The sequence below is a fragment of the Temnothorax americanus genome, unplaced genomic scaffold (assembly GCF_048541705.1).
Source record: "Temnothorax americanus isolate GAGA-0224 unplaced genomic scaffold, ASM4854170v1 Scaffold20, whole genome shotgun sequence".
Classification (NCBI taxonomy): Eukaryota; Metazoa; Arthropoda; class Insecta; order Hymenoptera; family Formicidae; genus Temnothorax; species Temnothorax americanus.
The window spans coordinates 3,694,686-3,717,118 of record NW_027509339.1 but is presented as its reverse complement, the minus strand read 5'-3'; the positions used below and the strand labels follow the sequence as shown (position 1 = coordinate 3,717,118).

General features: G+C 38.8%; 2 protein-coding genes across 3 annotated transcripts in view; one reads left to right on the top strand and one right to left on the bottom strand.

The window, feature by feature from the left end:
• Window positions 1-11,425: 11,425 nt before the first annotated feature.
• Window positions 11,426-22,433, bottom strand: part of Dpr1 (defective proboscis extension response 1) — a 319,413-nt gene continuing 308,405 nt past the window's right edge. Inside the window, exons 5-6 of the mRNA XM_077405921.1 lie at window positions 19,579-19,733; window positions 11,426-13,893 (exon numbers count right to left, since the gene is read on the bottom strand). Of these exons, the coding sequence (XP_077262047.1) occupies window positions 13,727-13,893; window positions 19,579-19,733 (322 nt within the window). The 3' untranslated portion in view covers window positions 11,426-13,726. The remainder of the gene's footprint in view (window positions 13,894-19,578; window positions 19,734-22,433) is intronic.
• Window positions 17,688-21,633, top strand: LOC143897342 (uncharacterized). Of its 2 annotated transcripts, none has more exons than XM_077405945.1 (3): window positions 17,688-17,899; window positions 18,178-19,143; window positions 19,605-21,633. In XM_077405945.1, coding segments are annotated over exons 2-3 (1,098 nt in total). In that variant the 5' UTR covers window positions 17,688-17,899; window positions 18,178-19,142; the 3' UTR covers window positions 20,702-21,633. The 2 variants fall into 2 exon arrangements, with proteins under 2 accessions (XP_077262071.1, XP_077262070.1); XM_077405944.1 differs by having other exon boundaries at window positions 17,688-17,960.

Genomic DNA, 22,433 nt, shown 5'->3' with positions numbered 1-22,433 from the left:
GCACATTATTGGAAACAACTGTCGCTAATTAGAATTGCTTTGTCGAGTTTGACAGTGGCTGCAATTAAGTGAAAATCTGCCGGAGACAGATTAATTTTTCTTCTTTTATCGAGAAATATTCTCAATCGTGTTTCTCTCCGCTCTCTCCCGATGAAATTTAATATATATTTGCACAGAGAGAATGGCAAAGAACATCAGGAAAACTTATTAATTCTTTTATTGCAACCCGGAAATCGAAGTTATGACATAAGCTAAAAATCTCTTATACTTTCCGATGCCATTTTCTTGCACATTATATGGATATTATAACTGATATATCTCTAAATTATCTAAATATATCACGTACAACCTACGTGACGCACACGTCTCACGTACACATGTGCACTTGAAACAGTTTGTATTTAATTGCCCGTCACGATAATCACAGTTAGACGGTGGTATAACTGATGGTATTGGCTGTCATGTAAACGGAATGCAATAGTCCTATCGCGAAATCGATATGATATGCGGTATCCTGATGCTTGTTTAACGATAAGTTACCGTTACATAAACCAGACGATATGCCTGACATTCTCTGACGTTTGCCTAATAATTTAGATATAACAATCGCATAAAATTATTATATGAAACTTTATCTCAAATCGATTTGATCCGAAATTTATTAAATTTACAACACAAATCATCCTAGCGCAACATTTTAATACGTTGCACTCAGCTGGACTATTAAATTATTTGTGTGCTGGCTCATATTTCTTTGCATTTCTATTTTCTATATAGAAAAATCTCGTGGTTTTATCTCGCCATAAATATTATTTTAAATAAATAACACAGAAGGTGCGACAGATGGATTTAAAAGCCCCACAGTCTGTATATCTGTATACGTTCTATATTTCATAAATCCTATCGAGATGACAAGCGCCGATTATTGGCTGCTCCTTACTTCTTCGGTGCGGTGCGATTGAAATTTATTTATCGTTTCTCGAACGCGGTCGCGGGCTCGGTGCGTTTTCCTCTCCCGTATAAATCTTCGGGAGCTCGGACTCCATCGAAACGAGAGACGTCACCGCGCCGCGGTGTATCGGAGTTTATCCCGTCCGATATCGGCGAGAACCGAAGGGGGTTGCGCGCACACCGGAGAGAGAGAGAAACGCCGAAATAGAGGAGACACCTTTAAACCGCTGTATAAACCGTCGAGCGGAATTCGTGCCATCTGGCTCGAGTATAAGTTACATACAACGCGAGATTTGTCGACTCGCGAAAGTATACACCGCCGAAGAAAGCTGTATTTACCCGCGTTCGATATAAATCGGATTCTACCGCTACACTCCAGCGGTCCTGTTTAAAACTCTTGTTGCGCGCCGCGTTACGCGGCTTTTGCCTGTTATTTCTGCCGTGCGCGATCACGAGTTCGATGCTCGATCGGTATCGGTAAACATAGCGAAACCAACTGGTGTTTGTGCAATTTTTGCGCAAAATATTGACCAGTTCTATATTTTTATATTTCTATATCTATATCTGTATAATCTATATCTAATCTATATCTATATTTATATCTGTGTGTGGGGGTGGGGGACAAAACAAAATGTCAAAATATCGACACAAATTAACCATGAAAAACTGATAAGTACCTATATATATATATATATATATCAGAAAGGATGTATTTTCTCTTAATACAATTTCTCTTTAACTCAAATATATTTAACGTAAAAATAAAAAATTATATTTATTTTTTCATGCGATAACGAGTGAATGTATAAAATGATAATATATTAAATCTTTTTGCGATAATTTTTATTAAATCTTTCAACGCATACTCTCTATCAGATACGTATGTTATATTAAATGTCGTTAAAATGTAAAGAATATTATTAGAGATCTTCATTAACGGATGTTTAAAAAGGAATAACTTAAATATATATGCGAGTACTAAAAACTCGAGAGACAAGAATATATTCCAACTTTAAAAACGTATTAAATCTTTTCGGTCTATAACTTGCGTCCGTAATCTTATTACGTTCTCTTTTACGTATTCTCTTATCTGTTGTTGCAGCTTTAATAGAAATAATATCTTAGCCGCGAGGTATTATTGTTCCCCTGTTGCTCATAATATTAATTAGCATTCTTATAAAACAAAGTTTTTCCCCTCGTTTTTTGCTCACTTTGTTGGAAAATTTCGATATTAAGTATTATTATCGCAGATATACCGAGGCACTTTTGCGATATGTCTCGAATTGCATAATAAAAACTTTTATACATCGCATAACTAGGTACACACGTTATTGATTTGGTATACGAACAAATCAATTATCGATAAAAAAAAAATCTCTTTTAACCGCAACCGTCCGAAACCGATCCATTCGAGATTGAATTATTTTTCCGCTGTGAACCGCCGTTATCATATTGGTGGTATTCGGTACCAGGGATCTAAAAGCTCTAAAAAGTTCATATTATATTTCCCGTGCCGCAGACCGTATCGCGTGAGCTTCCGCCCGTAATGGCAGGATCGCCCGAATTTTCGCGTGTAAGGATCGTCGCGTCGGGTGCTCTCCTGGCGAGCTTTAATTTCTCTCTCCCCCCGTTATCCTCCTCCTATTTTTTCCACCCCCTCGACATGCACGAATCTATTTCCTGTTCAGTCGCGTGCAGGAAATCGAATGTGCATCGCGATCGGTACGAATGCTCGGCGATCTCTCGTCGCGATCTCTTTGTTAGATAATTTCCCTTCTCTTTCGCCTCTTTTTTCTCCTCCCTTACCCCGCCATTCGATTCTTGACGAAGTGGTCCGATAGGGCCGATCGCGCTCTTATCGCACTCTTAACCCTCGCAGCGAGATTACCCGGCATTCTGATTGCGGGCTTTTCTGCTCGTCAGCTTTCTCGTTTTTCCACGAGAAGAACTTCCTACTTTCATTCTTTCCACTTCTCTTTTTCAATGAGAGTGTGGAAAAACTGTTAGGGAGGCGCAAAAACCTATTCGGCGCGTACAAGTGCTAATATATATAGTTAGGTATGATTCTTTCCGTGTGTGTTATCATTATAACGTCGTTATATTTAAAAGATTAGGAATGTGAGTAAAATATTAATAACTATGACGGAAATAATGACGTAAAAAATTATTATAAAATAGAAAATTATTATAGCTTATAGCAAATGTAATCAAATGTATATTTTATACATATATTTAAACTATGATTTTAAAAATAAAGTTCCAACGTAGAAAATATATGTATATACGAAGGATCAATTACTTATGTCAAACTTAGAAACTATAAATTTTACAAAATGCTTTTTTCTTTTCCTTATTATATCATATGACAATTATCTGTAATATAATTCTCGTTCTGCAGTTATCGTATTCAGTTTCTTTGAAACGGCGCCCACATCAAAGGGCGATTGCGAGCCATTGATACTTGCAAAGGAGGAAGCGCGAGTGGCAGTGTGTGTGTGCGAGAGAGAGAGATTGATTGATTGATTGATTGATAGATTTATTATGCCCGAGCAATGGCTAAGGGGCAAAAGGTAATATAGCAGTTACAATAATGTCGCAATTACAATACTATAGCAGTTACAATACCACAGCAATTACAATAATATATAGCAGTTGCAAGATGCAAAGATACAATGTGATATAAACAAAAGCGAAAAATAGCGATAGGAGCTAGCATGATATGCATGCTCTCTCTCTTAAGGCAAGCAACCAGCAATCTCAATAATATATACTATAAAACTAAGAACTAACGCAACTTAAACTAATAATGAGTACAGTGAAAAAGAATAAAATATAAGGAGCAAGTGTTACTGAAAAGAAATAAATAGTGCATATAAACTAAGAACTAAGGCGTAGTGCAATTTACGAGCTAATAATAAGGAATGAAAGGACTAGAAGTTCTATACCAGAAACAATGTTATCCAATTTCACATGCAAGCAAGTCGATATGTCGACGAAAGGAATAAGCGTTGAATTTAACAAAACGTATCCGAGAAGAATTACATGTTGATTATGCCGAACGATCAAAGAACAAGGGACGAGCAGGTCGGACCAGTCAGATAAGTCAAATAAGCCTTGCAAGGTCAGAGTTAGAGTTGACATAAATAACAGGTTTGCCTTCAGAATGCCTGACACGTATTCGACCGCGTCGCAACCATACATGCTTATAAGACCTTTCTTTGGCAACACGCCTTGTTAATTGCAACAATTCGTAAGTGTCTTTGGAGAGAAGCTCATTTACAAGAACACTTCTATCAGAATTGTTACCGCAGACATCACTTTGCTTAAGCAGTCTTTTGGCTCTCTTTTTTGCTATAATAAAGTCGCGGACAGCACTCGAGGCTAAGGTGACTATGCAAGAGCGAGCAGGTACAGTTGTTACGGGTCGGTCGTGAACTGCCGCTGGCGGAGAATTTTTAACTACAGTTCTAACATCAAGAATATGACTAGAAAGATGTGGGACATCTAGAGCGTTAAACACATTATGAGCAAGCTCAGAAGGAGTAACAGACAATGTCGCCGGCAGTCCCGATATAATAAGCTCGTTGCCTTCATAAATCTGCTGAGTAGACCGAGCGGCTTTTAAGTCTTGGAGCTCTCGCACTAAATTAGCATTTTCTTGTTCTAATTTAGTAATGCGCTGACTGTTTTGAGCAACGGTGTCAGCAATTCGAGTTAAACAATCAAGCTTATCAGTGATTCCTTCATTTGTCCGCTGTTGATTTTCAATAAGAGCTAAAAATCTAGCTTCTGACTCCATAAGCTTCGCCATCAGCACGCGCAAAAGCTCGTCAGTAGTATTAGGCGAGTGTGAACGAGAGAAAGAGGCGCCATCAATATTAGAAGTAGTCTGTGTAAGAGCCGTAGGAAGCATGGTAAACAAAAGTGAGTCTTGCAACAAGCACTAGCGGACTTCGTACCAACGTAAGTTTTGACACAACCCTGCGTGTGTTGTATACAATCGTTTAATCACTAGGCTTAAAAGAAGTAGAGTTCTGTAGTATCGATCCACAATCAGAGTGTTCCGTATAGATGTCGCGGAGATCAACCCGAGCAGCCAATCCGCGGTCACTTAGATAGCACGTGTTCAGAAAATAGCATGTAGATAGAGAAGATCGGCAACGATAGGCGCATGCGTAGATGAGATCGACGCCTTCCACAGGAACAGCCAAGAATTAGGTTAGAACAAGCGATGATATTTGCCACAGAAATGCTTTTAATTAGGTTGCAAGCACCAGAAAGATAATGATAGCACGCGACAAGCGACAAAAAACCCGCTAATACCTGCAACAAAATGGCCCGGAAGCAATTTACGGCAGAAACAGATTCACTTGAAGCAGGAGCAAAGAGAATAGACAAGCAATGATACTCACACAGAGAGAGAGAGAGAGAGAGAGAGAGAGAGAGAGAGAGAGAGAGAGAGAGAGAGAGAGAGAGAGAGAGAGAAGAGAAAGGAGAGAGAGAGGGCACACGGGGATGAGGGCTTGGGCTTAAACAGCGGAACTTCAATTATTAGACGTTGTTGTCGGTGCTATAATCGGATTCTCCGTCGCCGATTTGGCCATGACGACGACGATTTAGGCCTCGCGGAAAGCCAACGCGAGTTTCCGCCCGGTGATCAAAGCCATCCCGCGAACGGATCCTCTCCGCATTTCGTACGGTTAATTAAACATCTTCGGACACGCATCGACGCATCGAGGCGCGTAAACGAACAGCGGTGTTCGCCCGCGATCGTTTCTCGCCGAATACTGATCCGCGATCGCTCGTTGGTGCCAGGCGAACGGAAATAATCGACCGTATAGGTCTCCTCGGGCGTGATTCGACCATTCCAAGTCCCCAAATTCTCGAAATCCGGATCCTCCTCTTCGCAAACGTTCTCTTCACCTCTCTCCGTGACGGAAAAACGTACGTCGCGCGTTGTTTTCAAACCGCATAAAACTATGAGGCTCCTCAGATTCTTTTTCCTTGTACGAGATATCAAATTTTCCAACGTAGAACCATATTTCGTGGACACATATACTTATGTCGCGCTGCCAGATTTTCTCCGCAATTTTTTCCTCCAAATCCTCTTTTTTCGACATTCCTTTTTTACCAAAGCGACAAAAGAAATCTCGGCTTAGAAGGATTGTCCGGGTGAAATTGAATTAATTACAGGATTACGTCGAATTAATGTTCCTCTCGTGAAGATGGAAAGCCATTTGACGTCGTCTTTTTTGTTATAGTTTGTTAGTTATGTTTGCTTATTATACTTTATTAATATGTATATACGTTTATATATATATATATAACAATTATATGTTATAACTTTGCAACTTTCGCATAAAGGGAAGTTATCCGAGGAATGTTTACCCTCGCTTTTTCGCAACTTTTTTCCTTTTTTCGGCGAGATTTCGCCGAGGATAAGAAGCCATGCGCGAATTTTTCCCGAGTTCACAATTTCTTAGCCGCGGTGTTAGAGGATGAAAGGACGTGTCGGAGGATGAAAAGTTTGGGAATGCTTGATGCGGCGTAAGAAGGACAGACACGCGCGCATGAAGTGTCGCGTAAAAACGTGTGTGCGCGCGCGAGAGGAAATATTTTTCCCCGGCGATCTCCCGCCGCGCGCGCGCGCGCGCGCGTCGCCCTGAAAAATCTTTGACCCGGTTAGGTCTGAATAGTTTGTTCCTACTTTTGATATGCAAATCGGCGTCGTTGTTCACGACGTTGCCGTACTGCTTTGCCGCTGAATTTTAAGCTCGCCCACTCTCCATGTCACGCAGCCTCCGGCAGAGCGCTACCATCTTACCGGAAGTTCAGCGTCCTGCCGCGGTCCATTTAGAAAAGAAGCAGCGAGCTCTCTTACGTGGTTCTCTCACCTCGGCTTCTATGCAGATTTACGTAGTTTGCATTACGCGGTATATATACTACTGATTTAATCTGGAGCTTTACGAGAGTAGACGCGCCGCGGTTTAATCCTCTCGTCATCAGAGTTTTTTCGCGTTAAGCTAATGCGTTTTATTTAATTTTTTATAAATAAGATTTTTTCACCTTTGCCAAGTTTTAAATAGCTCGATTAATCAAATAAAATACGTTTGCTTAATTTTCAAAGGTGGCTGTAAACGAGAAAAAGATATTCGAGTTTAACTAACAACGATTTCAGTTTGTCTAACAAGAATTAAGACCATAAGTTGTAGAATGGATTACAGAAATTATTTCGAGATGCGTAATACAAATGTTTCCTAATATTTTCTATAAAATAAACTCACCCGTCCTGTCTTTTCTTTCTTAAAATTACTGCTTTCTTTTCTTTCTTCGATGTCTATATCCTTGCCCATTTACGGTTGTTCGAGAAAAAGTGACAGATAAAAATATCCTGTTGGAGAGATCCCTCTCCCCTGCCCCCAAGTCAGCTATCTACTGAAATTATCCATAATCCACGTCGTAGGTATTCCGCCGTCTCTACGGAAAGAAGCGAAAAAAAAAAAAGAGATTTTCCGTGGTGTCAACAGCCAATCTCTCTGCGGAGATCCCGGGTGCGAAGGTGGTGTCAGTGGTAACGGAACGAGTCGGGTCAGACAAAACAGGTCCCGCTCTAACGAAGCGAATTTCTGATGTCATTTTATCGAGGATTTTGCTCAGTTCATTTGATTCGTTTGATTTCGCCGGCTGGCGCTCGCCCGAGTCGAAAGTGGAGCGTACGTGTAAACGACGAGGAGCTCAGAGGGCGGATGTTTGAAGCGCGCCCAGCGTCCTACATGCGCTCAAAGGGAGCCTCCGTTCCCCGCGTTAGTATGCGGTATCGCATGCACGCGCGCGCGCACGCTTGCCTGGGTAGTTTCGGCAAGGCAAATAACAAAGGACACAGGTCAAAAGGAACGCCGAAAAATCGCTTTATTCCCAGTCACGGCCCTGTCGCGATTAATCCCTCGCTAATAGAGCCGAATTCGTATGGCTCACTCTTGACGCGAGAACGGGGGATTATGGAATTGTTCGCCCTTTGCATCAATTCCCTCTTCCGGGGCAAACGAAGCGGCATAAAGCTCGCGATTCGGCGTATTTTCTTCTTCAATTTTTATGTATGCCCTTTATTACTGATAAAAATACGGATTCTTTTAGTATAAAGGAAGCAAATTAAATATGAAAGGGTATTAAGTTTCTGACGATGTAATGGAGTCGCGCTAGTGTGCCACGCAATTCTACTAACTTCTACTTTATTTCAGTTTGTAATTCAAATTTATTTGCAATGAAATTATTACGATTATTATTATTATTATTATTATTATTATTACGAGGCGGCTTTCTAAACTTTATAAATAAACATAAAGCGTGAACTAAAAATCGTGATGTATAATGACGCAGTTCGGTGATTTTTATCTTTATTTTTTCATTGTGCTTATACGCTCGACTGCTTTTGATCCAGGAAAAAGATCCATGTAATATCTTATTATTTATGAAAAATATTGAAATACAAGAAAGGTAACGGAAAGCTATAAGCATCTGCAATGCGATTGTGCTTTAAAATCGAGATTTCCGCGAAGTTTCAGGAACTAGGAACCATTAACGGTTGATTAACGCTGCAACTCCCAATCGATTGTACGATAATTCATGTTGACGTAAACCGCGCGCGTACACAGCGGGTTAGCGTAGGCTACGATACGCTACCGGGGGGGGAGGGGAGAATAAATTATTCTAAGGACGAACTTCCCTGTATTATGTGATAAATATAGAAATTATCTGTGTGCGAAACGCGCCCGCTCGACTGAGAGTGTCATCATCAGACCGCGTCGCATATCTAGGTTGAGAATGTTTACTAGTTGCCGTTACAGCCAGTTAGTTTAATCCCCTAATCTGCGCGCATTAATTACGATGCGTACACACGGCTGCGACATGTAAGAGCAATTTCGCATTCTAGCGTAGCGAATACGCGTTAATACTCTCGTTTCACGTACTTTACAGCTAAGCGCGTAGCAGCTTTCCATGGCACAACATAATCTGCGACCGGCTGAAGTTTTTTTGAAATCCTTCTTTGTCAAAGAGAGCATTACTACTGCACCTTTCTGTAAGATTTAACATATTAGAGCAATTAGGCGAAACATGCCTCATTATTAACGGATTTAATTTTGATAATGGATTCTTTGTTATAATCTTGGAATTAAAATTCTTTCACTCTTTCTTTTACACTGTATAAAGTTGAGCAAGATTATAAATTTATTATATATTTCAAGTTACGCAGAAGTCTGATTGATTCTAAAAATGATTAAAATATGTCAATATTTTTATTCGTAAAAAATATACTACAAATAATAAATCAAGTAAAAAAAAAAGTAGCAGCATATATTTTAAAAATATCTTTTTATCCAAGTAAGTTTTATTACTGCAGTTTTATTATTATATTACATTACATTAATTTAAGACATCGAAAAAATTATTGGTTTTTGAAGAAATATAAGCAATATAGTTTTTATCACTATTATTTCTCTACGTGACGCTTTCAAAATATTTGAAATTTATAATGCGAATTGAATTTATATAACATTTGCTTCGACAAAAATGTCGGATATTCTCGCCCATTTCGTATTTGCAGATTTGTTTGTACTGTTTCAAGTAGTCACGCTCATTCCTAATCAAAGTTTCGCACATAGTTAGCAGTTGGGTCTTTAGTATGCTAGAGACCGGAAACATCAACTATATGCCTACGTACATATATGTATATATATGTAGTTTATATATTTACACGTGGTTATTTTGTTAGGGGAAAGTCAAATGTATGTGGCTGAGCTCTAATTAAGTCCGACGGCACAGCGCAAAACTCAAATTAATTAGGGTACAAAACAGCCAATTCACACTAAATCAGAAAAAGAAAAAAAAGAAAAGAAATAAAGAACGTTTCAAGAAGTCACGTGAGTAATTGCCAGGTGACCTATTAATTTGTGACTGCAAAAGCAGTCGCTCGTGTCGTTGAAATAATAATGCCGTAAAATTGTACGGGTTTAAAAATACAGCTATAATACGCATGCACATTCGTAACGCATAAAAAACAGCAGTTACAAAGCACTTGGAGAGCGTTTTGATATCGAGAAATATCTTTCACATTATAAATAATTGACAGCTATCAGCAAGTAAAGAGCTAGTAAACTAATTCAATAGAATTACGATAATAATATAGATGATAGAACCGAGCAAGAGAATATATCTCGGTTATTTTTTTCACGAAGAATGTTACATCGGGGTTCGTATTGGAGTTATAGCGGAGTTTGAATCGTACCAGTCGCGCGACGCACTCATTTTTCCTTCAATAGCGGAAGTACGCGCGCTTTTCATCCAAAAAGCGCCTCTAATTTTCTCTTCCTTTTGCGCCCCGTGTCATCTGTGTGTTCCATTTACGCTTTCGTGAATGCAACGGCGGTCGCATGTCGCCCGGGATTCGAGCGGCTCGTAACGCGCGATGTCTCTTAAAAAATTCACCGCATATATCATCGGGCGGATTGTCGTGGCTTTGCAATGTGCAGGGTGGATGCGCATAAATATTCATCGGATTCCTTCGGGTGCCTGATTGCCGCGTAACCCGCTGTCGATGCCCATGCCGACTGCGTGCCGATTCTACGCGCGCGGGCACCGCTGATCTTACGGTGCTCGTTCATTCGAGGAACTTCGAACTTATGGGGTAAGTTCCGAGCCATTACCGGGAAGTTTTGTTTTTAACGACGTTCGAAGTACTTTATTTTCGATATCTAGATGTGGATAAACCGGTAGATATCGTGCATGGAAATAAATTTCGAATTTATGCAGCAATCTCCCGTTAAAATTGAAATGCAAGCCTCCGCGGGTTAGACAAGTTCCTTTTTATTTAATAATTAAAAGCGTTAAAATAAAGCTACCGGCTAATTCCGAATTATTTTTCACTCGTGGAGTTATATAAAACAAAATTCACTTACCTTATTTTCGGAATAAACGACTCGGCTAATGGGGTCAAATGGAGCCAAAACGTCGCTCGACGTCGTTTCGGAGATATTGAGCAGCTAAAGGAAATTAATCGGGCGCCATCGTTATTTTGCCGAGAATGGTTTGCAAGTGAGAGACTTCATGAGCCGAAGCCGGGGATTCTTAAATATCCCCGACGGGAAAAGTTCGGGAAGCGCATCGGGGTCATGGCTATCGATCTTCGAAGAGGGGGGGGGGCCATCTTCTCGCAGCCGTTGCTATTACCTCCGAATTACCAACCATCCGCAAGACAGAAAGACTTACGTCGTTCGTTTAATCTAAATTTTCGTACTATATCGGTTATACCCTACGATTCAGCTAATAATAGAATAATAAAGAAATAAAATCAGCCTTCTATAATAAAATGCGATGATCTCTTCCTGGCTTTCTCCATCATATGGACGTTTCTCGATACATCTGATCGGCGAAGTGATCGCTGATGCGGACAGGCGGCGCGGGAATGAATCGACGAGCGTTGTGTGGGTAATTTATTTACAAGAGTAAAACATTATGTACAAGAATTGCGTTTTCGCGCAAGAGAACCGTGTGAAAACAAGACAGTGAGAAAGGTGTGAGCGGGTGGGAAACACAGTTGTTTTTTTTTCTTTCATCTCTCGGGGGTCGTGGGTGTAAATCATACGAGCCGTAAAGTCGCGTGGTTTACACATACATCTCTCTACTATTATCTGTACGTGTGGGTATGTGTGTTTACGCGTGTCATCCGTGTCTTCCTTTAAGTTTTTTTTTTTTCATTTAACACTTATGCAATAAGTAGAAAGTACTTCGCCGCCGGTGGAGGTCGATCCACCAACCCCCCGTTTTTTTTTGTTACATCGCTTTCTTCGGTTAAACTTGCTCGTGACACATTTATTTTACACTTAACACTTTCCTCACTATGGTCGGGAAAGGGCGCGCGGGGGCGTAGTCCTGTTTTATCTGCTTCGCTATCCCTCTTCTTTCTAGCGACACTCGGCGCTCAACTACCGTCTCTCTGCGTCAACACTCACTGGCGCGTTATCATTAATTCCTTAACGTTTGCATCGCGCTTATAGACATCACGGCGCAATTATTCTAAAAATTCCAGCGGCGACAATGCGACTCTCAATCCTTCTCGTGCGAATAAGCGTTCTTAATTAAAAACCGTAAGGTCTCGATCTCTCGCCGCCGCCGCCGCCGCTGGAAATTCTTTAATAATATTGACGTCTTCGCGTCGTTCGTGGATATGATAAGAATTCTCTCGACTGCTCTGCCATGGTCATACGAATGTCGTTGCTCAACGCGTGCCGTATTATTTCAACAATAAACCGTACCCGATGCTAACTCGCGAAGCATAAACTAATTTCTGAGCTAAATCAAATGAATTTCTGGCTCAAGTATTTGCGAATAGGAAACTATTATCGTTATTTTACCTTTGCTTACCTATGGAGATATAGAGTGCAAAAGAAGCTTAGCATGCGAAAATAATTATGCTGGATTACGCGTCAACGGTTTTACCTTTAAGATTATTAGGTTCGTTTTATAAATAAATCGGAATTAAATCTAAGTAATACTGTGTTGCGATTGCGTATCATTTCCATTAATATGAGTGTTATAGATCGTAAACACAAACAATTAAAAATATTAAAGTAGAAAATATCTAAAAAGATAATGTGTCGTTAAAATGTGATATTTGTCGAAACGCACATGTCGCGTCAATTAAAATAAAATAAACGAGACCTGCTTGTTATTTAAGAGAATGGTCATTAAACGATGTTAACATCATTGTTAATTTTGGACGCAAGTTGATGGTGAAAATATCGTTTGTGCAACATGCCAATTATTGGAGAACACGTTTTCGAGATAGAGATAGGTAACCCCAATTATCGCCGATTATGCAGCTATTTGCCCGTTTTACACGTTACACAGCTCAACTGTAAATATTGTCGCTGCATTACAACAAATGTTTGTGTATGAAACGTCCATTCTTTCTGGATTCATTCTTTCGCGGCTGGGAAAAGTCGGCTCAGAAATTCGTCGTGAAATTCATACTTCTAAGACACCGTGTAATACGACTGCCTCACACTCCGCTTAACCCTTAGGCACAAAGCTTCCCTTTTATTACGTAAGAAGAGCTGTCTCTCGGAGATTATCTTTGTATTTCTCACCCCAGCGGCCAAACCCACAGTTAAGTTTAAGATAAACGGGATGAGGATTTTCGCGTTGGATTAAAAGACGTAAGATAACCGCTTCAACGAGAATATTTTAAGTGCGAGACGCAATTAAAATAACATATATATATATATATAATGAACCTTATACTTTCTAATAAAAATTTTCGCCTCGAGATAAAAAATTATGATTCACAATCGTTACATTTGTATCACTTCATACGCGATTTCGACGATTTTGAAAAACCAATTCCAATAAAATAAAATTATAAACGCTGCGAAAAACAATAAATACGTCAATAATTGTGAATGATATGATACCGCACTGATTATTTTGAAATATTATTCTGCAAAATCAATTAATCCGAAAAATATTAAAATCGCACAATTGGAATTAATCAACAATTCTCATAAACGATTTCATTAACTTCACCGCATCGCTGTGACCATGATGTAATTCCGTAAATTATTTGTTTTTTTTTCGGCCGCTACGATGAATTTAAACTGTGAGACCTAATCCAGGATGGTCTATGCGGAAGGGTTAACGTTTAAGTTGTGCGGGCGATCATGTTGCGATATATACGTCCATCGATTTTACGAGTCTCGAGCGACCTTCGTGTACACGCACATTATCTCAGCTGGCCCAGAAGGAAGGCAAGCATCACCAGGACTGTCTTGGAGTTGGGCGAGCCGGCTGCCGTGTTTCCGTGCTGCATCGCGGCCGGATGCTCACCTGAAACAGAGAAACAAGCGCGGTCGTAGAATACTTTTCCTATATTTTTAGCGATCTGGCGATCTCAATGGAATACAGCGGAATGTAGTGGAAATGCAGTGAGCAAGGAGGATGTACGGACGTAGGAATTTAATTTTTCGCTGTTGTAATAATAACCGCGAACGGCGCGAACAGCTAGTGCGATTCATATCCCAAAAATGAACCATTATCATACAGGAATTTGCACCGGAAATTGTTGTAAATTGTGAAATTACATAACACACATTATTCGACTTTTTTGAATATTTATTTTACGGTCTTTTATATTATATTGTATTGTATTATACCTGTTTCAAAATTTATACATATGTTTTAAAGAGTTTTAATATTTTGCAAGAATTTTTAGATTTTTCTAAATTCTGTTAGACCACGATTCCGTTTCATGGCGAATTAAAAAATGTTGACTTTTGGCTACTATAATATATTGAATATTGTAACTGTGAACTTTTACAGCGCAATAATAAATTATACTATAAACAATTTTATTTTTCAACTTCCTACATTTGCATACATGTACCTCCCTGTGCCTTTCAAAATACAAAATATATATTATTTCGAGGTTTCGTCCCGACATTAATTCACGATTCTATATATTCGTGACAAACCATAAATATGTTTCTAGCCTTTATCTACGTGAAACGCTGTAAAATCGTAAATTTCACATCGCGGCAGCAAATGGTGTCATAATGTGCTTCTAGGCCGTTTGTATGGCTAGATACGGGATCTCCGGGCATAAATTGTTAAAGAACTCTCGCCGTGAAGCGGGACGGGTATTTCGAGCTGAAACAGTCTCAAGTTTGACGTAATTCTAACGTCGGCCTCGGGAGCCTCGGCGGATTTGCAGAATTGGGGTCAGTGTAATACCAGCAACACAGCACAAGGGGAAGTGGCAGCGTGTTTCTCGTGCGTCGGGGCATTCGCACCCTCGATTGATTTCTTGGCGAACAGTACTGGAATTGGAACGAGCGTCGCGAGGACGGTTTGCGCCGCCTCTCCTCTTTTCTTGGACCGACGAACGGCGAACGCGCGAACGTGAGTACTTTTTATTATCTCTTCAGTAATGCCGCACTTTTGGGACAAAAGACTCAATCTTGAGTCTGGCGTACTCAAGCAGTAATAAAATATATATAGGTTGCCGAAAAAATTGACTGCAAGTAGAGAAAATTGATTCCGTTTTGAAAATATTATCACCCATTGTCTAAGCGATTTCTTTATTGCATATAATTTTTATATCTTTATTTCGCAGTTTCTTATCTTTTCAGTTCGAAGCCGGACTTGGAATTAGCTTAATCTAAATCTAATTGTTTGAAAAACGTCGCGTAAACAGTCACTTGCAACGCTGTATAAAAGTGCATAAGTGATGCATCATGCGCGGAAAAATCAAATCAAGCAGTATTATAGCCTTCCTCATTCGCGTCACCCCGGCACCCCGCGCGATTACCGTCGATTAATATGCGTCGTGCGAATTCACGAGCTGTTACGTGCATTTTTTAAATAATCGTCCCGCAGTGTACGTTTCTATTAACCACGTTCATTTGTCTCTCGCCGCACGATCGGATTCGTTTTTTGGTTTTATGCGAACGTTTCAAATGGTGATCGTATTTGCATGTATATTCCCATCCATAACGCGCATACTATACCGCCGAAGATGCTTTGACATTGATAATCGAATGATTGTCTCGAGATTTAGCTCGTCACAATTTTATCGATATAATTTTTAACGCTATTTTAGCTCCAGCTGTTATTTGATCCAAAAATTTATGATGAAACACACGGATCGCTTGTCATGTAAAACTAATTTATAAAAAGATTTGATTCTTCTTAATAAGTGAAAACTTATTGATATAAAAAAATTAAATCGTTAGTTAATTACGCCACAAATGTAAAAACTTTTGAGGAGAATTTATTCTAGATGTACTTTTTTAAATGAAATAATCTTTCATAATGACATTCCTAAAAAGCTGTGAAACATTTTAAAATGAGAAAAAATGCTACAATGCGTTAAATCCTTAAAAGGATTTCAGGCTTTGTTGGTAATAAAAATAAAGTGCGAAATTTTCAGCTTTGTCAAATAATTTTTGCATTTTACAGTCTCTTTGTGCGTCGCGGATCGAATGAGAGAATGCGTCGTGCCGTCTCGCAACGAGAGTGAACTCGGAGGACTCGTCGGAAATGTTCCGCGAGCGACATGGGACTGTGTAATTAACTGTGTAATTAATCGGGAATTGAAATTCAATGGAATTCGTCAGCGATTTCACGCCGCGGCGACGGAACAATGGAGAGTTATTAATACATCCGCGTAACGCGCATATGACACGGCAAAGGCACACATATCCGGCCCATCTCGTGGCGGCGGCAGAGAACGGAACAAAGTATAATTAGCCGAATATGCGAGCTAAATGAATTTTGCATCGCCGTTTAGCGTGCGCTCGAAAGCGGAGAAAGCGAGTGTCGTGATTACTACAGACAGACACAGGATATAGATGTAGATGGGTGTAGGTGAGATTGTCGAACCCGATGAATAATTCAGCATAAATTTCGACAAAAGGGCTCGGTCAAACCGAGGAAATTTTTGTTTGAGTCCTGCGCACACATCGCAAAGGATGCACGAAAGTGGAAATTTTCCCTTTTAACGGAGATGTAACGCACACAAGGAGAATATTTAATAAAGAACTCTCGCGTATTTTAAATTTTTTGTCCGGTGTGCGTTATAGACTCGATCTTTGAAGAAGAAACGGACGTTACTGTTCTGTCTCTTGAAACGCACGCTCGTATAATTACATCCCCGCAAACGCGACCCCGGCGCATTTAGGCACCGGAGGACGGACCGTGATACTTGGTGAAAATTAATGTTCTTCTAACGGGCGACGGGCGCTGAGTCCCAGACGAAAGAAATAATTAGGCGGGTCGGACAAATCGCGTCCGCGGCGCGCACTTGCCTTGCCGTCTTCCTGTTATGCATATCTGAATATTTATCTTTCCGGAGTAGGTAGCCGGCGCGCGCGCGCATTCATCGAGCATGGAGGAGAGATGAATTCATGCACTTCGCCCGAGATAATTGCACTTCGGCTGAGGTTCGCAACTAATTTGCACTGCCGGAAAGAATGCGCTCTTTTTTTTTTTCGACGATGAAAGACGGCGCTTCATTCGTTAGTTGTATATCAGTTTCCGCTCACCCGTCCGCCGTTTCCGCCTACCGAAAGCCTCGGCAACAAGCTGTCCAAGTCTCCTAAAACCATCGCGAATGGAAAAAGCGAGCAGGATAACACGAGATAAGTACGTTAGACGGCATTGAAAACTCCTATTAGGTAAGCTACCAAAAAATACTTTAATGGCGGATACTTCGGTGAATTTGAAATAAATGTTTCTTTATCAAGATTTTTCATGAAAAATTTAATCGCGAGGAGATATCTCTCTTGATATAATAAGTAAAATTACTCGGCGTTTAAATTATGATAGATTAATTCTAACTTAAAATTTTAAGATTCGTCTTTCTCTTGTAATTGGAAAGTGAAAATTATATATTTGTTATAATTGTTATCATTTTTATATCTGGAGAGGAGTAAAATTGCATAATTTTAATAAATCACAGGAACATAATGAGTCCTTTCATTTTTCGCGGCGGTTCAATTCCATTTTCTTGATTTATTAAAATCACAAGGAAAAAATTCTTCATTTATTAAAATTGTATAATTTGATTCCTTTCGAAACGTAAAAATTTTGCAGAAAGTAATGTAGAAGCTGAATACATGCGTGTATGTACGTGTGTGGTATGTGTGTGTGTGGGGGGGGGGGGGCCGATAAACATGTATATCGCGAGCGGCGCGGCGGTTGCAAGAGTGAAGAGAAGGTACGCCGGTCTTTTGTTCGATCGTGTTATGTTTATGTTTTTGAGTGAGCGAAGCGTTTGCCCGAGGCCCGAGCCGATCACTAGATTCACTAGCCGATGGCCGTATTGCTCTCTGACACTCTGACAAGAGGCACGAGCTAATAAAAATTTAAGAAGAAGTCTGCCCGAGCCGAGTGCGAGGTCAGTGCGAAGTGCGAGTCACAGACCACAGTCAGTCGATGACAGAGGATTGCCAGAAAAGGTATTATGTCCCTTGACTAAAATAAGTATATTACAATTATTCCTGCGAGAGTGTATTTTTCTTTTACAGTAATAATAATAATAAATTAATGTACATAGATACTTTCACGATTAAAGCAAATTTTATTTCAATGTACGCAGATAGCCGAGTTATCGCAATCAATTTTTAGGATTGTTCCACATTTATTTTACTGTATGTTGAACTGTATGTTTTGTAGTGAATCAAGAAATCGGTGCTACTTACATCACACACACGTGCGCGGCCGTTGCATATTTGTTTTTTCCGCGTACTGTTGCGCGCACTCGGTCGACGTCGACGCCCTGACAGTTATCGCTCGCTCACTGAGGCTGTGACTCAAGCAGGACAGGTAGCTTTGTGAGTATTATTTCTCGAAACGCAATCGCGACAAGTATCGTACGATTTCAAATGCTATTATTAACCTGCGCGATTAACTAATTTCCACGATTATGGAGATAACCTCATCGCGAGCACATCGAGGTTACGACACGACTTTAAAGCGTGCGTCGCGTCGTCTACCATGGCAGCAGGAGTATGCGGTATGCAGTAAGACATAAACAGTAAGCTATATTGACCAACCACAGTCGGCACAGTCGACACATCATTCTGAATTGTAAAAATCCCATTAGTTAATAATTTACTGCTTACTCTTGCGGCTATTGTAGACGGGCCATAACATTAGATCTTGAAGCATATATTTTACTCAATTTATTTTACTGTCCGCTGTTTTCGAATTTAAAAATATGGGAAATAAGTAATCAGTGAACTATACTGGAATGTGAACTCCCATGCTAGCGCCCAGGCCACGAGAAGAAAAAGACAGAATGGTTGCTTTGCGACTCTATCTCTGTTTATTTAGTATATGTATAGTTCACTGGGAATAATACATCCGAATTGTCGATTTAAGTGGCTTAAATGACCGAAAGCGGTGCGAGATATCAATATATCAATTCACTAATAATAAATAATCGCGTGCTGTTAATTGAAAGTACCGTTCAAAGTGCGATTGTTTTATATTTCAATGATTAATGCGCTTGCAATTTTAATTAAAAGAAAAATTTATTTTGCAAATACCGTTTGCTACAACAAAGCAGCCTGGGAAAAGGAGAAGGAGGAAATATTAGAAGAATCGGACGACGCAATCGCAGGGACAATCAAGAAATAAGTAATTTATTTATTATTTTATTATCACGTACGAATTAAATAATCGCTAATAATTATTTTATACACGCAATATTATTTATTGAAATATTCATTGTGTTTAATTATGCACGCGTATTACAATTTGAATATGTTTATGTATTATGTCAATGTAATTCATATTTGAACTTTGTATATGAGTCAAATTTTTTAATTTTAATTTAAAGAGTAATGGATCTGTGAAAGTAATAAATAGATGTATTACTTTAAAATGTGAGCTAAAGGATACCAGTATTAATATATATTTAATCCTAGATTAAGCGTAATAGCTTATTGTGCACTCGCATTCTCATATGAAGCTAAAATGAAATTCATTATATTGACGCATTGTTTATTACGATCCCCGAAAGCAAATGATTAATCCTTATCAATAATAGTTTAATTAGGGAGGTCTCTATACTTTTCGTGTCTTTACATTCTTTGAAGTGTCCGATCATCTGGAATCTTCCAACATCAGCATAGAGGACATAAAGTATGAGCCAATTCATCGCCAGTTCCGCTTGCCTATAGAACATATAGCCGCATACATCGAACCTCCGCACGCTATACTGTGTCCTGGCAATAATTTTAACCGTGAAGATATAATATTGACGGCCATTTATTGGACACTAGGAAAACGACCAACAAACATGATCGTGTACGAGGTGGACCAGACATCTGTGCTACACGCAGCAATGGACATAGCTAAGACGATCCACTCTGATCAGATCCTAGCCTTTCTTGGCATGGCAGGACTGATAACTATCGACAAAAAGCTCGGATCCGACATGGATGCAAATGGTGAATACCTCATCACTAGATGGCAAGATGTTTGTAACGCAACCGAAATAGAAAACATCTTCATATCGAGTGTTGTTTCGCGGGAACGATACCTGACCTTTATTAGAATATTAAAGATTTGGCAGGTTTGGATTGAAGTGAGACCTGCACTCTGCAAAAGCCTCCTTGTTGCCGCCCTGGACTTTCCGGAAGGATCTTCTATGCTTATAAACACTGCGATGGCTAAAGCAAAAATAGAGATTCAATATTTCGGCATGGAGATGATACTAAAGATGGATGCCTTTGTGTCTTTACAAAATATAAATGTAAACAAAGCCATCTTCCTCCCGAATATCGCACAACAAGCTGCGGATCTCAGAAGAGCTATGGACGAGTTACGCACAAGATATAGAGATCGTTTCCCATATTTGAAAATTTACTGGCTCAAAGGAACAGATCGCCTCACTTGTAGGAAATACCCAGACCTTTTCTATGCGGTTGTTGCGACCGACGTTGCCAACAAAATGACAATCCCTGATAGCATAAGGCATATTTTAATGGATTTGCAGACTCGTACCGCCAGACATATCATAGATGCTGAAGTAAAGAAAACGCTGAAATCCGAGATGCTTGATGAGGTAACTACCGCCAATCTCCGTTTCCTTAATATTGAGCCGCGTCTCTTCTGCCAGCGTCGAGAAGAAAATGATGATAAAAACGAGATGCTTACTATTGAACGGCCAAAAAAAAGAAAGATTAAATAAATTCAGAAACTTATTAACGTCTTATTCTACGATAAAATATCAACTAATTGCGAGATATATCAGTTGCTTGAAATTTATCAAATAATCTCATAAGTATGAATAATAAAAATAACAGAAAATGTATCAGTCAGAACGATTATTTATTTTTGCATAAGTTCGATGGAAAGTAATAAGTGATGATAGGATGATTTTCGCGAAAGAGATATTATGTCTCCAAATTTCTAGTAAGAATATTATCTTTTACACTTTTTACCAAGCATGATCTTTCACATATAGATAAGATTTTCAGGAAATTTGAAATGCCATGAAGATATGATATATTAATAACATTATTTGGACAATTTTTTAGTATCAAATGCATTATAGTAAATTAAAAATTTTACTGTGCATTTTAATTAACGAGCCCGTTGCTTAGATAAATATTAAAAAAGAAAAAAATAAGTAAAATAGAACCATAACAAGTAAAGTAGTAATATTTTTAATACATGATATTTTTATCTAAACCTTTTCATGGCGTTTTTATTTCATGGACGATAAAAATCGGAATAAGATATTTATGTATCCTATATATGTTTTTGTCAAATGAGAAAATAAATTAGTACCTATCATTTTACATTTTACGCTTCATTAAGAAAAAACGATTAATATTTAAATAAATATATTACTCTAGTTTGTTTTTTTATATTTTTTAAATATTTTTTTATAAGATTAGATATCTACATTTGGCCTCGTTTTATATCTTTTGGATTTTATTTTCAAACAGGAAGCAATGTTCGAAGATTTAAATCAAAGTTTTAAATCAGTATCGGATAATAATTATGTGTATATGATATGAAACATGTGTATATCAGTAATAAATTTTTTTGTCCCGCATCCTTTTTCCAGCTGCTTTGCAAACACGAGCCAGACTTTGTTTATTAATAAATTTTATACTAAGCAATAAGCTTTATAGACTAAAAAGGTTTATATTTTTAAATTGATCCCAAAACTTGCTTTGCACAATGCTGAAATTTAGCATTAGCTTTACTGGTAAAAAACAAGAACGTTGATCCCCGATCCAAACTGAAAATAATCGATTCAACGAGATGAATCGATATTTTAAGAATCGGTAAAGAATCGACTTTTTATTATAAAAAAGAATAGATTCTCGATGAATCGGTTAAGAATCAGGCATCACTAATGGGAAGAAACGCAAGCCACTGACAAATTTTGGATCAAAGTAACAAATTATCGAGATGTTAATGAACAAAATCCTTTCGATTAATCGATTTACCCTTTAAAGTTTTGTCTTAAAAAAAATAGAGATTTTTAGATTTTCTGGTGAATAATTGGAAATTTCTGAGGTTTTTGAATTCCGATTTTGAGTTCAGAGATTTATTCTATAAGCGAGTTGGCAACACTGCACTAAAATGGTGCGATTTCGAGCCCGAGGGCCCGAGCACGAGGTTTGATTGCACTGGATATCATTCGTGCAAAGTGACTCGAGCGAGTGGGTAGCCCTGTATTGTCATCGTATTACTTCTCAAAACACAATTGCAACAAGTAAGATTCCAAATGCTATCATTAATTTTGATTAGTATTACATCATCCGAATTTTTATTATTAGTAATATATTCGTTTTAGGGGATCCTATAGTGGCGGTAATTACGACATTTTTTTATTAGAAGAAATCTTTGAATTGGCTTTTCAGAATTAAAGTACGCACAAAAATCTAGTGCCACACGAGTTTATA